Raw genomic sequence first — 18841 nt, forward strand, 5'->3', positions numbered from 1 at the left:
CTTGTTTTTTGCGTTGACTGGAAACCAGACGAGAATTTTTGATCGTAACAGTGATATTTGTGTAAAAAAATTTGCTGACAACTATCGAAAAAAGCTTAAATTTACTTATTACAACTTTATTTTGTGTCACTGTGGTGTGTTCACATTGGTTTACTTGCCAGAATTACCAAAGTTTTCGATTGTGAAACTTGCAGATGCAACTTGCAACATTTTTGCTAATATCTGAGAAAGGACATTCCTTTTCCTGAAATTAACGTATCCGGATCCTATATTAGAGTTGCTTTAGTTGTAATTCGAAATTTTTTGTTTAAGATTGTAGTGGAGATTAAGGTTTCATTGCATTGTGCTGACTGATTGGTACTCTCATATACTATTTTTGATATCTGCTCATCAATTTATGGATCTAATATGTTTTGCCCTCGCCCCCACCTTAGTGAGCTTATATTTTTACGCCTCCCCCGCGGAGCACGTCCTATCTTCTTACATAGTAATGTGCTGTATAACATATAATTTAATAACTGGGGGGCGTAAAAAATACTGTGGGGTCAAAACAGAATAGATCCCAATTTTTTTACCACATCAAAAACATTTTAAATCTGCGTTCAATCGAAAGCTGAATTTCTTAAATATTTTTTAAACTTTTTTTGTTCCGCGCTTTTTTCATGTTGGTTGAGCCGAAAGTTGGTCACAATTCAGTTATAAGAAATTTTGTTTGTAAATGGAATAAACTGCCTAGAGCTCTAAGAAGAGAAAAATCAAAGACAAAATTCACGAACAAGTTAAAAAAAAATATAGATGAAAGAAAGAAAAAAGATGCAAATAGGACACAAACAATTTCCACTGGAAAAAATGGAGGGCTTTAATTTTTTTTATTGAAGTAATTCACGAAGTTGGAAACCGAACTTTATTTTTAAAAAAGAGTGAGTTAACAACTTTATTTAAATTCAAGATTTTTTTGTTTCTTTTGTCTCAATGTGCATTTTGCAGACTCTTGATAGAATACTGTTTTGCGCGTACCGATCTTTCAAATTTGTATTAAACACCTAATTGACCTGTCAGACAGATGTTTAAAAAATTGCTGAAACATTTGGGCTAGGAAACTGAGTTGTTCACACTCCGGCAGCAATTTGTTCTTCCTTCATTTTAAGTAATGGTTAAGTGACTCTGCTTGAAGTCACTGATAACTTCTGGCGTTTATCGAGAACCGCGAAGCGGTTCGAGATTATAACTCAGAATTTCGAAGTGACTTCTGCAGAGTCATAAACATGCTTAAAACACGAAACGCTCACGTTTTAAAATGAAGAAAGTCAACGAAATTCAACTTCTGGCTAAGTGGCAACTTCTGGCATTTTGCCTTCTGGCACTGCAGACTTTCGGCATTTTAAAATGTGCACGCGAGTGTTTTAACTCGCAGAGAATCAAGTTGTTAGGTTGTCACGTTATCGAGCGTTCAAATAAAATAATGCCTCCCCCATTTACCCCCTCTGATCAGTATAAAAAAGAACACAGGTACCCGCAGTTACAGTATTTGTACTATTATCGGGGCGGGTAATTTTTCGAGGGGTTCTATAATTGCAAAGATCTTAGGTGGCTTACTATCAGTTGTAATTTGTATCTGGAATCCGACTTTGGCGACCGCTGCGTCAGTGTGAAAGTGTAGAAAGAGGACAGGAGAGTAAAAGACGTTGGATCTGAAGATTTCACTGGCACAGAATATCTCATCATAGACAGCCACTCCAGTACTACCAGACGATGATGATGATGAATACTCAATTACGCGCAGGTAGTCGTTGGCACACCTATAAATTAAACAAAGCTCCGGGCTCAAAATAATCTGAAAGCTAAAAAAATGTGAAGTATTTGATAATCAAGCTTGTGTTGAAATTTTGCCCAAAACCGTGCGTGCAGGGACCCCAGTTGAGACCGCGTGGTTGTCTGGCACCGCTTTTGCGTCAATTTTTCGAAGCGATGTGTACGTTTTTATATTTCTGTCTAAAATCACCGATATAAAACCATTTGAGTGAAACCATTACTAAAGGCTTCAGGGATATTTTCCACAGACATTTGAGAATTTTCATAGTTTAAGATCTTACAAATTTCCTACAAAATTGTCTTATAACCCGTACCTAGGTCGCAGTGAGTTTCAGCGCTGTACCATTGACTTTCAATTGTAACCAGTACTGTACCAGACAAAGAGCAGTGTAAATAAATTTGCCAGTCTGCCCAGAGTCGATTAAGAAAAATCCCAGTCTGTTTTTTTTCTTCGCAGCATCATTTACATTATTGGTTAACACTGCACAGAATGTCTCAGTTCAGACTGTACAGACGAAGAACTAACAGACTGTACATAGCAAATTTTGAAAATTTCGAATGACTGATATCATGCATGAAATTTTCAACGTGGCGATACCCGGAGCTGCATTCTAGCCTAACTTGTACATACTACACCACAATTAACTGACACATCGACTTCCACCGACTTCCGCCGACCTCCGCCGATTTCCGGCATCCGCCGACTTCCACCGACCTCCGCCGACTTCCACCGACTTCCGACCTCCGCCGACTTCCACCGACTTCCACCGACCTCCGCCGACTTCCGACCTCCGCCGACTTCCACCGACCTCCGCCGACTTCCACCGACCTCCGCCGACTTCCACCGACCTCCGCCGACTTCCACCGACCTCCGCCGACTTCCACCGACCTCCGCCGACTTCCACCGACCTCCGCCGACTTCCGACCTCCGCCGACTTCCACCGACCTCCGCCGACTTCCGACCTCCGCCGACTTCCACCGACCTCCGCCGACTTCCGACCTCCGCCGACCTCCACCGAACTCCGCCGTTTCTACCTGATTGATGTGAATGCACCAGTGTATTTATGTTAACCTTTTTCCAGTGTTTGAATAGTAGACTCAATGGTCTTCATATGTTGTGTATTTCAGATTTGATTGAGACTTGTATTTGAACTTTGTGTTTGTTGAACTGACTTTGATTTTGAATTGTTTGGATTGTATCAAGATGGAACAGATTGTTATTAAAGTGGAGTTACACGAGTCGGTTATGAAATGCAGGGGGAAATAATGTTTGTTGTTGCGGATCCTGAAGAGAAGACGTGCCATGGAATACTAACAGTGAGGAAGGTGTTCGACATCGATAACGAACGAATGGATCGAGTACGGAATTTGCGAAAAAGACGGGCGCCTGATGTGAGTGTGAGTACTGTAGTGAATGGACGGAAGGGGAGGCGATTTGAATGCGGGTACTGTGAGTATGAATCACGTGCGCAGTATATCACTGCAAGGCACGTTGCTCGCGTTCATCTGAAAAGCATCCGGCCTACAAAATGTGATCTATGCCCATTCAAGACTATCTATTCTGCGAATTTGAAGAGACATAATCAAAGGGTCCATAATTCTGTTAATTTGAGATTGAGGCGTGAGTCAAAGTCGTCGGGGTCAAAGTCGTCGGGATCGGGGTCAAAGTCGTCGGGATCAAAGTCGGGATCAAAGTCGGGATCAAAGTCGGGGTCAACAAGCGTCAAGTCAAGTGCAAAATCATCATCATCATCATCAGTAGTTCCTTTGAATTAATTATTGCATTGACTGATACTTGTTTTTTACTTCTTTGTTTTACTTTAGTTTGTTTACTGGATTACCTGTTACTTTCGTAATACCAATTTGCAGTCAATTATTGATCGTAGTTCACCAATTTGCAGTCAATTATTGATCGTAGTTCAGACTTAACTTCAACACCTGAGAATTACCTAACTCGAACTGTAACATCTGTGTCTTCAAAGCTATCTGAAATGAAGCAGTCAAAGGCTTTTAAGCGGGTTATTTTGGTCGCTTTTGGTTTGGGCTCTTTGGTTGTTCAGTGGTAGCCGCAAAAGCATTTGAAAAAGTGTCCGCCTGCGTATGCATTGGAATTCCGCTGAGATTGATAAATGGTTATTTTAGTTACAAACAATTGACCAATCAGCAAAGCTTAAAGACCAGCAACAAATCTTTCCTGTTCTTATCTTACGCAAAAGAGCACACAAAAACTAACTTCAAATCGGAGTGCAAACTTAAGTTTAACTGTGTTTTAATGGTTGTGGTTTACGCATTGTTGGTTCATGGTGTTTATGGTTTACGCGGTCAATTTGGATCGACCAGATTTAACAGGAAGGAACTGTTCCATTTAATCATGTTATGCACGTGATCAAATTTTAGTGCTCATAACCTACCCCCCTCACTTGTTTCTGTTTCAATTATATCATAGGGGGGTGGGGGGGTGGGTGGGGGTGGGGGTGGGGGGGGGGTAGTTTCGTGGGGAAAGGTAGTAGGGGGTTATAATGGGAAACATACCTTAAGCTAACAAAAACGAAGATAATATAATTTGAATGATAGAATTGGATATTAAAGGTTAAGTAAAAATGAAACAGTTCCAACAGGGATCCGAAGCATGAATTTAAACAGCACGAATTTAGACAATTTAAACGATTCTTACAAGGGCGTTATTGATTGTGTAAATAAAACTTACGCATCAGAAGGAGTAATTTCATTTTGGAGAGGAAATATGGCAAATTGTATTAGATACTTAAAAACGCAAGCTCTTAATTTCGCGTTTAAAGATCAAATTAAGGCTCTCTTCAAGTCCAACAAAAAATATCAACTTCAGTAAGAACAACGTAGTCAACGTTCAACTTAGTCAACGTAGTCAACTTCAGTAAGAACATTGCTGTGCCGGGTCACTGTCTCTCTGCTTTGTCTACTCTCTGGATTATTGACGAACCAGATTGGCAAATGATGCTAATTGTACTGGAAAGAGCGGAGAGCGACAGTTCAACGGAATGGTAGACGTCTACAGAAAGACATTTGTATCTGACGTCATTGGAGGACTGTACAGAGGATTCGTGATCGTTTGCGTGGGTATCTTTGTGTATCGAGGCTTCTACTTCGGCATGTACGATCGGTGTATTGTCTGGTTTTGACAAATTCAAACAGGTATACACGGTCTGGATTTTTGGCAAATGAGCTGGAAGCTGTTAGCCGGAGCGAGCGATCTCGTCGTAGCACAGATATCAATAGAATTAACTGAGCCAGAACTATGTACAGCTTCAATATGAACACAATTTATGTAATCATATTGTGCGGTCTCAAATTTCCACACTACCTACGAGTTCGATTAAACATCTAATTCAAATGAGCAAAATGAATGTGCAATTGAATGTGCGATTTAAAATGAATGTGCAATTGAATGTGCGATTTAAAATGAATGTGCAATTGGATGACTTTAAAATGAATGTGCAATTGAATGTGCAATTTAAAATAAATGTGCAATTGGATGACTTTAAAATGAATGTGCCGCCAATGATCAGTATCAATGATTTATCTAGTTAACAATGCTCCTATTCTAGTTAACAATCCCTATAATTGTGTGCAAGTGTGTTTTGTATGTAGTATTTCGCTGTACTTGGTAATAGAAGTGCACGTACTAGCTAAGAAATACTTGCTTTCCACCGCAAAATAGAGAGATTTGTGCGACAGTAACCTTAAAATATTGAATCGTGAAATTGGTTTAATTGCTTTGTGGAGACCAGTTTGACAAAGTTTAAAATAACCCTTGATTCTGCTCATTAACGTACTCTTCAGTGACTCTATGTAGATGAAAATAAAGCGCACAAGGCTCCTTGAAGAAAATATTTGCCTTCTGAGGAGTTTAAATAACAAAATTTGGCTCTTTTTTGATGACTTTGTAATGGAGAACGAACGAGTCATTTTGTTGAGCGAAATAACATCTAAAAATATGCAAACTAGAGAATGAAATGTTGGTTCAAATCTCACTGAGCGCGAATCTGAATATAAATCAAAAATTACTTATTGTCAAATTTTCATTGATAGTAGCATATCGAAATTGTGTCAAGACAAATAGTTTTTTACCGAAAAACGTCCAACGTGATCTCATTAGCACATTCATCCTTTTTATGAGAACTGCAGTTCATCGTCTCACCCAGGACCTGTTTTCTCATCTTCTTTGAACTGTTGTATCTCTCCCTCCCTTCTTTTTCTTTCTCTATCTTTCTTATTTCTGTAGTGCGATCTTCTATTTCTGCACTTCAAGTGTTTATCGAACTGTATTTTTTATTTTGCATTCAAATTTTTGCCTTTGTTTTGCGCTTGGTCACTATCTCGCTGTTTTCGTTATTTCTCTCTCATGATTTGGGTTTCTTTATTTTTGCTGTTCCATTTTCTCTCATTCTATCGCTTTTGTTTTTTTTCTGTTTTTCTTCTTTTTTCTCATGCTCACTTTCCTTTTTCCTCCTTTCTCTCACTCTTTATTTTTCTTTTCTTGGTTGTTTTTTTGTTTTGTTTTTTTCATTTTTTCTTTTGTCTGTTTTTGATTCATTTTTTTGTTTCCAATTGTTTTTCTTACGGTTGGTTCATGATGTTCTTGTGGTTTCTGTTGTATTGTATTCTTTCTGTTTTTACCTCTCTCATCATTTTCGAGTTTTCCTTCTCTTTTTGTCTTTTTTCTGTTTCCTTCTCTGCGTTCAACCTTCTTTTTTCTCTGTCTTTTGGGTTTTTTCGTTTTTTTAAATCTATTTGCTCTCCGACTCATTGTATATTGCTGCTGCAATCGATTTCTCTCTTTCTCACCCTCTTTATACCTCGTCCTATCGGTTTTGAATTTTTAATGGTCTGTGAGAACGTTTTTTTACTCCTAATTCGCTTAAAACTTGTCTTTCACATATTTGGCGCTCCATTTTTTTGATGTCCAAAGTTGTTTGCATAAAAATTCATTGAATTCACAAAAGAATGCATTTACACCAGTTATCACGAATAGGTTTTCAATGAGACTATCGATTGTTAAAGTTTCAAGTTAAGATGCCTTCCGATAGCCTTTACGGACCTGCTAGTAATCATTTATATCTACATATGAAGCAATTGAGGCATCTCATGTCATTATCCAATGTTCGATTGCGCAAAATTTCAAAACCAATGGGATCAACGATTATTGTTTTAACTTAAAGAGAAACCAAAAATCCTTTGGAATGTACAAATGTCTAAAAATCTGACATTTTCATAGTAGGCAATTTTGGCCGGAAATTTAAAGTAATCAGATGATGTCATTTTTTTTATTTTGATCTGAGCATTGATATTTTCAAATTTGAAGATCGATAAGGCTAAATTTCGGATGCAGATTGTGATTTAAAGATCTTAGTTAAATGATTGCAGAAAAACTTGATTTGCGAGATTAGAAATGTACGTCATTGTCATTCATTCATTTGGATTTCTGTTACTTCTACTACAGTGTAATTAACTTCAACTGTTTAACGTTGTGCACGCATTTTGTTGTGTGTTTTGTAAGTAGTATGGTAATTTTTTTAATCAACACCTGTTGCGATCATTTCAAAATTGAACACAGTTTTATTGGTTTCCCCTTTCCATTTTTCGAGGACAATTACATTTTCAAAGGTAAATAATATTTCTTCGGATCTGTTCTTCTTTTTGTTCTCATGCGTCCCCCTACCCCCCCCCCCCCGCCACACACACACACACACACACACACACACACGCACACACACACACACACAAACGCACGCACACACACACCCACGCACACACACACACACGCGCGCGCACACACACACACGAACACATAAACACACACACACACACTTGCACACACACACTTTCGCGCAAACACACATGCACGCACACACACACACACACAAACGCACGCACACACACACCCACGCACACACACACACGCGCGCGCGCACACACACGAACACATAAACACACACACACACTTGCACGCACACACACTCGCGCAAACACACATGCACCCACGCACACACACACACACGCGCGCGCACACACACGAACACATAAACACACACACACACTTGCACACACACACTTGCACACACACACACAACCACACACGCACACACACACACGCTAACACACACATTGACACACACGCACACGCGCGCGCACACACACAAACACATGCCACACACCACACACACACACGCCACCTACACACCACACACACACACACACAAACACACCACCCACACACCATTCACACACACCACCCACACACCATAAACACACCACACACAAACCACACACACCACCCACACACCATTCACACACCACACACAAACCACACACACACACATGCACGCGCACACACACACACACAAACGCATGCCACACAACACACGCACCACACTCACACACACACACACCATTCACACACACCACCCACACACCATACACACACCACACACAAACCACACACACACACACACACCACCCACACACCATACACACACCACACACAAACCACACACACCACACACACACACACCACACACAAACACCACACACACACCATACACACACCACACACAAACCACACACACCACACACACACACACACACCACACACAAACACCACACACACACACCATACACACACCACACACAAACCACACACACACCACACACAAACATCACACACACATACACATCACACAAGTTTATACACTACAAGGTTATCAAATTGTTTTCATCCTTAGGTGTTGTTTACTTAATAACAGTGGCGATAAACTCGTAGTCTAATGCTGAAGTGTTTCTAGTGTCGATCGTAACTAAATTTAACTGCTATTATCGTAACAGGTGTTGATTAAATGACTGGTGTTAATTGTTGTTGTAATCTGATTATTCAATCTGATTATTCAATCTTCCGGTAGTCATAATTCAATCTTCCGGTAGTCATTGTCTTCTACTTCTCCCAACTCCCCCTGCCCCCCCCCCCCCCAACCCACTTCCCCAGAGTATTTCAGAAGGACTCTTCTCCCATCCCAAACAAGCCCACCACACCCCCCCGCATCTCATCCCCCCCCCCTCCCCGCATCTGAAAATACTCTTTTGACAACGTGACTCCCCCCTGCAACCAATTCCGTCTTACCACTGCGAAATTAGGCACTAGATAGATGTTGGTGATAAGTTACTGGCACTCTGTATTATCCCGAGTGCACGTACGTTGTTGTGTCATTAGTCACTCTTCAGTTGCAGCCAGGAAAAGCTGGTGCAGAGCCTTCACGGGAGTCTGAATACTTGAAGAGGATGACTCGGACCACACCATCTTCAAGAGCAGAGCTCCTCACTTTTTACAGAAATGTCCGCTATTTACCATTATAGCCCCCGTACAATAACAGCTTCGTACTCATATAGCGTAGCCCCCCCCCACCCAGTAATCATGATAAATATTGCATGGGGAGTAAATATTGCAGGGGGGGGGTGTACGTTCGTGGAGGGTCTAAAATGGGGAGGACCAGAAATGACCAGCAATGGCAAAGAATATTTAATGGGGAGGGGGGGGGGGGTTTGCTGTGTGCTTTGTTGCAGTCAGTTCCAATTCGTTTTTACTTTTCAGATTAATCTGTTTCTTGAGAACTTGACTCTGTGAAATATGTCACAAAACAGAAAAGTCAACATCGTTCCTTCGGGTACGAAATCAAATATTGATTTCAACGAGATGGCGGGAAGTAGCCCCTCATTATCCAGTGGTTCACGAAGAGTTGTAATAAATCCACCAGCTGATCCTGAGTATCATGAAGATGAGTCAACGCAGATGCTGAATGTTAGTTGTTTTTATTGATAGAAATTGTTATATTGATAGAAATTGATAGATATTATTATTATTATTATTATTATTATTATATTATTATTATTATTATTATTATTATTATTATTATCATTATTATTATTATTATTATTATTATTATTATTATTATTATTATTATTACTATTATTATTATTATTATTATTATTATTATTATTATTATTATTATTATTAATATTATTATATTATTATTATTATTATTATTATTGTTATTATTATTATTATTATTATTATTATTATTATTATTATTATTATTATTATTATTATTGTTTACTTATTATTATTCTTGATCTGTACTAATCTCACATTTGACTGACTTGCAATTCGGTAAGGGTCCGCAAAAAATAATGGGAGGCGCCTTGCGTACGTTTTAGTCATGTGGTAGGATTGAACAGATTTTTTTCAGCCTTGGGTATAATTTCAGAAGCGTATCATCAAGTTAAGGTATTAGTTCTTTTAATGTGAGATAGTTTTCACCATTTTAATCAACACAAACAATAAAAAGCTAAATTCAATTCTCTCTTGCTTTAAAGTTTCTTAATACAGTCTGTTCTTACAACGTAATAAATTTTATCTGTTAGTCTTCTTAGCAACGGACCATTTTTCTTACTTTTTGCATTTCTTTTTCTTTTGATAAAATAATACATGTTCAAAATGCGTATCATTTTCTAGAGCGTGCTTTATGCTACAAAACGCACCAACACTTTCAATTTTTATTACTTCTTTTACGTTGTATTTTCAATTTTTTAAACCAATTTTACCGATTTTAGTTGTTGTACAAGATAAATACATTGCCAGCCATTTTGCATATTGATTGTCGGTGTTTTTGTCTTAGTAACAAAGGCGCAAATTAGTGTGACAAACTCGTAATCTAATGCTGAAGTGTTTCTCCAGTTTCGATCGGGCATTAAAAATTATTGCACTAGCAGTTTATTTAACTGCTATTATCGCAACAGGTGTTGATTAATTATAACTATTTAATAGTCGCGTCAACAATTCCAGGCGGCTATTATTGCGCTCCTATTTTTTTTACTTCGTCTAACGGTTTCTGTTTCGTCTTACCCTGCCTCCCGCGTTTTTAGGTTAATTGCGTGACTTACCACACTCAAAAAAATGACTTCCGAACTTTAATAGTGTGCATCTAAGTAGTGCCAAATGTATATGCCCTAATTCTTGATTAATAGAGTCTTATTTCTTTGGTTGTTTCAATTCATGGAAGGTCACAAGCGTCTATCGCAGCTATTTTCAGGCAACCTGTAGATTGTGTTTTTTATTGCAATATTGCGGTGTTCTTGGGTTTTGCGACTCGAAGGAAAGTGTTTTCTATGCTTCGCGTTTTTTAGCAACTGTTTGTCACTTTTATTAGCAACTGTTTGTCTACATCCTGCTTTTTGATGCTTTTAGTAAATTTCTTCTTTTTTCAATTTAAGGCTGTGAAATCTAAAGTCATGCTTCGTGAAAACCGTGGAATGGGTGCCAACAGTAGGAAACTTGTATCGGATGCCAAAGAACATGCAAAAGAACAACTGAAAAATAAGTACTGGTTGCTACACTTTCAAGAAGACAACTCTTGCGGAGCTGTGGCGTCATTGAGCTCCAGCATATGTCTTGAACTCTTAGAGCGCCTTCATGTTAAAGTTAGTGTATTTATATTCCAAAATTGCTCATCAATGATTGTTTTTGCTTTGATATAATAAAGTCTTTTGTTAGATCATGGACCCGATTGACGTAAAGTGGATTTAAAAAAATCCACGAACCAAATCCTATATTTGGACTGCCCGCGTCCTTCAGGAGGGACATGAAGACTTCTGTGAAATGTGGTCCACTAAGGCTTGTGCACAACTAGTAGACAGCGAGGGGAACACGAGTTTTATTCCCGTTGTACCTAACTGTGACCCCGATTTGACCGTCCACGAGGACGTGGATCATTTGCTTCTGAACGACGCAGATTCTGGATCACAAAATGCTCGAAAAAAATTCGAGCTGCCGTGCTCTACAACCGTAGGACGTGAAATTGCAGCCAATTCAATTAATATGGATGGCGATAAAAACAATCCTGTTTGCGCACCTTTCGTTTTACTTGATCCACAAGATGTTTCAAAAACATTCAGCGATATGCAAAACATAAGTGATGGGCCAAACTGCAGTGCTATCGCTACCAACAACAATGAGAATGAGGTTTTGAATTTTAAAATTATAAGCCTTTTCAACTAAAATTTTCCATCAGAAAAAACCTTATTGAAAAAGTTTCTTGTATTGTAGAAAATAATTGCGCAAGAAGTAGAACCTTCTTGAGTTTTAAATTATAAGCATTTTTCAACTAAAATTGTCCCTCTGAAAAACCTTCTGAAAAAGTTTCTTGTATTGTAGAAAATAATCGCGCAAGAATCAGAACCTCCTGCAGCAAGACAGGAACATTGGGACAGGCCGTTTTCGTCAACCCCAGGAAATGTGAAAAAGCTCAAAAGAAGCAAAGCGCTGAATCCTGATGATGTAGCACATCTTAAAGTCAGAAAAGTTGATCGTGAAGCAGCCGAGTCAATGAAAGCAGCGGCGGATAAAATTATGGAGGCAGCAATGCTTATAATAAACTGCATGAATGATCTGAGACCCGAACTTAAAGCCCTCTCAAACAGGAATTACAGGGAAATACAAATTTCAATAAAGGCAGTGAAGCAACTGGTGAGTGAGGTTTTCTCGTTTTTTGTTTCAATTTGTAATTGCTTTATGGGTTAGCATTGTTTTTTGCACAGTGTATTTTTGTCGGGCTCCTTCACTCTTTTTTAATTGATGTTTTTAGACCGCTGAAATATCGAAACTGGGAGTACTCTTGCCTGCAGCCAAAAGTTTCCCGATGGGAGAAACGCCCTTGCTCTTAATTCCAAAAGGTCCTGGAAAAGGCAAAGATCTAGCACAAGTTGTGGGTTCATCGCCCCAATTAATTGGACGAAATGCGTGTAAAGAGTTGTGGACCACAGAAGAGTTAAAAAGTCATATGTTGTCGCCAAAAATGAAGCAGAAACAAGGAGCAGTGTTGCGAACAGATTTTTCGCCAACAAGAAAAGAAATTCTCAAAGGTACAAAACTAACGAATTTTTTATTATTCAATATTTTTATTAACCTAATTTTTTGACCTTTGATATTTCCCCTTTTTCTTGGTTATTAAAATCTAATCGAATTTTCTGTTACAAAGTGATTGCTTTCTTGAAAAAGAAATGACGAGGTTTGAAAGGAATTCGTCTGCTGACATTGCGAAGTTTTTTATTGTGTTTAGACCTCTTCCGCTTGAAGTATGAGGACAAGTGGCTGCACATGTACGAACTGGCCAAAACTAGCCTCAATAATAGAGGAAATGAGATAAAGTCGTGCGAACGCCGGAGCAGTGAATTGCGTGAGCAGAATCCTTCGACTGTTCTCAACGTTGTTGGTCACTCAGAAATGAGTGAGAACATTGTGCAGGACAATGTTAATGGGGACAGCGAATACGAACAGAACGAGTTTCAATAGAAAAACTGATTTGATCGAAAAAATTGATCTTTGAAGCAGACTGCTAAGCGTACTAACTCATCATAACTGTTTTATATTCTTGCTTATTGGTACTACTTTATATGCTTCTTTAACGTTCAGTTTTTTTCATAGGGAAAAGGAATAACTCATGAATTCTTAATGTTTTGCTTTTTTGTTGTGTGCAGCTCGATTTGTTCTCACAGAAGTTGTGAAGATGATTAAAGTTTCGTTATTTCAATTGACTTTTTACCCATCTTTTTTTGAGTGATCTCAATTGCTCTCATTCCGGAGTGATTTTTGTTACCAAATTAGAAGCGATTGAAACTTAGGAAATCTAAAAGTCATGGTAGCCAAGTTTGGCTTTGTTGAGAACACCAGGAGGCTGTTTCAATTTTTGAACGTTAGTTGGTTTGTTTTTTAAGTTGTTTTCTTAAACATTGAATCAATAAGTTCTCTTTCTTTGTTACTGCTAAAGCTTTCAATGTTTGAAAATTTTTCAGGTAAAAAAATGCTTCCTAAAAACATTGATTCGTATACTGTAGCTCAATGCGACTTCTTTGCCGTTGAGAGTTTAGTGCAGACGTCCGAACGCTCCGCTATGAGAACCATAGAACCAATGAATGCAGTCATTTTTCAAAGAAAGATAAGTCGAGATATTAAGTGGAGGGAAACTTTTGATGCTGTGTGTGCGGCCTACAAAAACCTGTAACCAAGATTTCAAATAAAGTATGACTCTTTTGGAGGGTATAAGTTAATTTATTCTGACAACAAAGTACTTATGCCATCGACTGTGCTGAGGAGAAACCCTATCGGTTTTCTTGCACCAGTAGCTAAAAACATTGTTACCGATCTTTCCGTTATGTCGTCAGAACGTACAGGAGAAACGTTGCTTCTTTTGGGACCACTTCGTTTTCTTAACTCGGATTGCGAACCCAATTGCGAATACGATTATTCCAGTGACTCTGGTATTGTACAGCTGCGCGTGAGACAACGGGTGAACCCAGGCGATGAATTATTCGTAAAATATGGACCCGAATTCTTTGAGGCCAACGCTTGTAGATGTAGAACATGTGATTTAAAGAGAAAAGAGGACATTGAGAACAGTTTTTTGTTTGATCTGCTGCTTCAAGATTGTTTAGAAGATGTTATCGAAAACGTGATTGAGGAGCTCGAACAAATCAGTCCAATAATCAGTTCTACGTTTGAGCTTCCAAAACGAAAACGACTCAGAGGTAGAGAACTTATTGAGCTGTTCAACGAAGTTGCTAGCAGTCCGCAAAGTGACGTCGGTTCGCCGGTTTCTTATGCCTATTTCTCTAATCAAATAAGTCAGAGGACGACAAGCCAATATCTTCAGTTTGGCTCAAATTCTATTTTTGGGTCTGATTCGGATGAGGATTCATCTCTTGAATTAAGTACATCGGGCTCTGAATTTGCTTCAACATCGGACTCTGAGGCTGAGAAAAATGATTCGTATAATGAAAAAACTCTAGCGGTAGTTCCAAGTAGTAACGAGGAGACGTCAACTCGGGCGTCCCCGGCTCGAAAAGTCTCGCTAGGAAGTTCTCCGAGCGAACCAATTAGTTCTGACAGTTCTTTAAATCATTTTTCTGACATGTTGTTTGAGGGCAGTCAAATATCTGTTGACGACGCTACTGTACTTATCGATATGCTATGCTCTCGATTCAACTTTTCAGATGAATGCTCAACAGCTGTTCGTTCGCTCATAAAAGTTTTGCTACCTCAAGACAACAAGTTTCCTTCTGCCTATTCCCACATTAAGAAAATGAAAAAAACTTCTGAAGAAGAAATGTCCTTCTTGTGTAATTCATCAAATCAATCTTTTTGTGTGCTCAATTTTCGCTATCAGTTACGAAACGTTGTTCAGCGTCATTTAGCCTCAATTTTTTCTTACACTGAGGAGCGTAGACAAAAAGTATATTCTGATTTCAACGCGGAACTCTGCCCTTTTATCGAGAAAACTCAAAGACCTCTTTATATTAGTCTTCTTCTTTCTTCCGATGGAGTAAATATCAAGAAATCTACTTTCAAGAAAGAACTTTGGCCAGTTTGGGTTCAGATTGCCAATTTACCACCTAAACTAAGAATGTCACGAAACAACATTGTTTTAGCAGCGCTCTATGTTGGTGATAACCATCCTCATTGGAATGAGTTAGTTCCTCTGTTAAAAAGTGAGATTATCTCAGGTGTGCCTTTAAAATGCGATGATGGTGAAACAATCCAAGTTAATTTTAAATTTATACTTCTTGTATCAGACTTAGGCGCCAGAAGCCATATGCTTAACATGTTTAAATATAACGGATACTATGGATGCCACTACTGTACTGCTCAAGGAAAAACTATTGGAATAACCCATGCCTACTATCCATTTGTTTGATCAAACAGGAAAAATCCGCGATCCAAGTCTTAACGATGAGTTTGTGGAATTGGCAGAAAATTTTGAAGCTGGCAAGCTAGTAAATGTAGTTGGCGTCAAGGGTAGGAGTCCTTTTTCAGTTTTGATAGAAGGGTTACCACTAACAGCGCCAGTCGACTATATGCACTGCGTCCTTATAGGTGTTTTCAATGACTTACTAAAGTTATGTTTCCAAAAACTCTCTTCGGAGGAAAAAATTAAAATTAACATTACAATTGCGGGTTTACGCTGTCCACGAGAAATGATTGCATACTCGAGAAAAATCCGCCCTTTAGACGAAATTTCCCAATTTAAGGCGAATGAATTGTTCAATTGGCTTTTCTATCTCAGTCCAATTTTGTTTTTGAATCGTTTAACATCAGACCTATTATCACATTTGAACAATTTAGTCTTTGGTGTTCGGCTTATTTTTGAATCGAGCTACGTTTCAAACGTAAAAATGGCGGAGAAACTTCTCAATAACTTTTGCCAGGACATTGTTTCAATTCATGATGGAAATGAGCGCATCGAGACTATCAACGTGCACTGCTTGCGGCACCTTGCTGATCAGGTAGCTCGATTCGGCCCGCTTTACTGCTACTCAGCAATGAGTTTTGAAGCAGCCAATAGAACTCTCAGTGATGTATACAGCGGATCTCACTCAGAGTGCGAAGTTATCTGCGGTAGAGTGCTACAACGCCACAAACTTGCGGATACTGAAATTCGTGACCCAAACTTGCGCTCAATTTTCTTTAAACTATCCGGAATTTCTGATACAACTAATGAGAATTTTAGCGAAGATTTTTTGGAGACAGAAGCGCTCAGGAAAGCGCAAATGCGATACCCCAAGGCGACGCTTTACAATCGACAAGTCTTCAACAATGTATATTTCGATTCAATATCGTTCAAGTGGTCTAAGCACGGAAACTGCTATGTTGCATTCAAAAAATGTGGTTGCCAATATTTCGGACAGATTCAATTCTTTTTTGAGTTAAAAGAGTCGACGTCGGACAACAAAATTTTGGCCTATTTGAAGTTGTTAACAGTAAAAGAAAAAATAGGCCCTATCAAAGGATATTTCTACCGTGTAAGTTGGACTCCGAATGAAGAAGCCGTTGCCATTGAATCTCTTGTCAAAGTGTTTTTCCTTGCCGACTTTTCTGGCGAGACGCCCAAAACTTTGAATGAATATTTTATCGTCAAACTGAACTCAAAATTTGAGCATTCATAACACGAACCTTTGTTTGATAAGACTTGTGAAACTAAATACTTCTGAGAATTTAAATCAATCTCGTTGTTCTATCGTTGTTCTTTTTTACTTCAGAAAACCAGTTAATGTTTTGTTTGATTCTTTATTTTTCAAGAGCAGTGTAAGGGTCTGTGTTTTTTCCCAGGAAAAATAAAAACGCATCAAGTTACTGGACTTGTTTTGCAAAATTTCTCCATAATTTGCCTATTCTTCGAGCAGGGTTCATGTTGCATCGAGTTACTGAACTCGTTCTGCAATGCTGTAAAAACTTACTGCGTTCATTTTTTCCCCAAGACAAATGAAAACGCATCAAGTTACTGAACTTGTTTTGCAAAATTTCTCCATAATTGGACTATTCCTCGAGCAAGGTTCATTTTGCATCGAGTTGCTGAACTCGTTCTGCAATGCTGTAAAAACTTACTGCGTTCATTTTTTCCCCAAGACAAATGAAAACGCATCAAGTTACTGAACTTGTTTTGCAAATTAGATATTTTCCGTTGATGCTTTTTACTAGAGTCAGAGTCATCATAGCGCATGTAAACGCAGTTTTGAGTAACAAACTGTAGTCATGAGTATAGAGTAGAGCGCGTTTTAATTGCCACTTGAGAGAACACTTAAGTAAATAATACGGGCGAGCAATTATAATTATGCTGCACAGATGCAAATCCGTCGCCTTCGGTTGATGCCTAGATGAAAGTCAGCCGCTTTTTATTCATGTGCCGCTAAATTTCAGCCGCCTTATAATAATGCCCCGCTAAAATTCAGCCGCGCTTTATTGCTGCTCAGATAAAATTCTTATAAACAAAATCATGCCCTAATGAGTCATCTTTTAAAACAGACTATAAAATTCCCAAAACTGACATGAACAGAACAAGTGTCAGGCAAAAAATCAGAATGAAAATTTTAATGTTACAGCGCTGGATTAGTCGTAGACCAAGGTACGGGAAGTACTTATAAGATTATGCGTCGCCTGACTAAGACTTTGTAAGACAATTTATAAGGTATTACATGATAAAAATTTTTAATCAGGTCTGATAAGATATTACACGATAAAAGTTCACTTTTGTCAGATCTTACAAGATAAAAATTCAGCAAAATTGAAATATTATCTTGCAAGATCTGATAAGTATTTTATCAGCTCCCACACGATTAAAGTTCACGTAGGGCAGAACTTTTATCGTGTAAGACCAGATCAAAATCTTACACAATAAAGATTTTGTTCAGCATCTTATCTGATCTTAAACAATAAAAAATCGAGAATCACGGGTTTAGACAAAGAAAACACCAGATGAAGTTTCTGAGACATCGCGAATACTGCCCATGTTTGGCCTTATAACTCTTTTTTAGAGCTCATGCGAAAGAAGCACTATAGTCAAAGTTTGGGGGAGAATTTGCCTATTTTAGTTATATGGTCGAGTTCACAAGCAACTTCCACACAAAGTGTTCGCATATGCCCCGCCCCGTTTTTTTTGTTTCTAATTTTGGCCAGCCATGATCTTATCGTACACTGACCTCAACTAGTAAGGCCAACGAGTAATTACGTTATGTCCACTCAACGACAAACAACCTTTTTGACCAAGTTTGTTGTTAGAGGCTAATGGCAAGACCGGGTAACGAACAAACCACCCTAATCAAATTCTTACGCTTATACCTTTGCACGATATAGAAACAATTGAGCAAAATTTGCATAACTTTGGCCATACCATATCTTTGGCGACTTCTTGCGTGATCACAGAAGCAACCGTGCTAATTTGCATAGATCTTGCAAGATAACCGGTATATTTAATTCTTCTCAAGAAATCTTAGCAGTCCTTACTCAGTTGATCTTTCTACTTTGAATTCGTTCACAGTCACTAGGAGGGACGTTCCAGGGTTCGCCTCAATCATCCAGTAACAGTCCAGATTGTGCTCGTACTTGGGTGCCTTTGAATACTGAGGCGAAGATCTGCCAAAAAGGAAAAAAAAATACTACGAAAACAGTTCTAAG

At 38.6% G+C, this 18841-nt stretch overlaps 1 protein-coding gene across 1 annotated transcript in view; it reads right to left on the bottom strand.

Annotated features, from left to right (window-relative positions):
* LOC142352946 (uncharacterized) overlaps positions 1-18841 on the bottom strand; it is a 96834-nt gene that overhangs the window by 68473 nt on the left and 9520 nt on the right. The window contains exons 3-4 of the mRNA XM_075405103.1: positions 18671-18799; positions 1597-1799 (exon numbers count right to left, since the gene is read on the bottom strand). Of these exons, the coding sequence (XP_075261218.1) occupies positions 1597-1799; positions 18671-18799 (332 nt within the window). The remainder of the gene's footprint in view (positions 1-1596; positions 1800-18670; positions 18800-18841) is intronic.

Source organism: Convolutriloba macropyga, chromosome 14, assembly GCF_964194025.1.
Source record: "Convolutriloba macropyga chromosome 14, txConMacr16.3, whole genome shotgun sequence".
Lineage (NCBI taxonomy): Eukaryota > Metazoa > Xenacoelomorpha > Acoela > Convolutidae > Convolutriloba > Convolutriloba macropyga.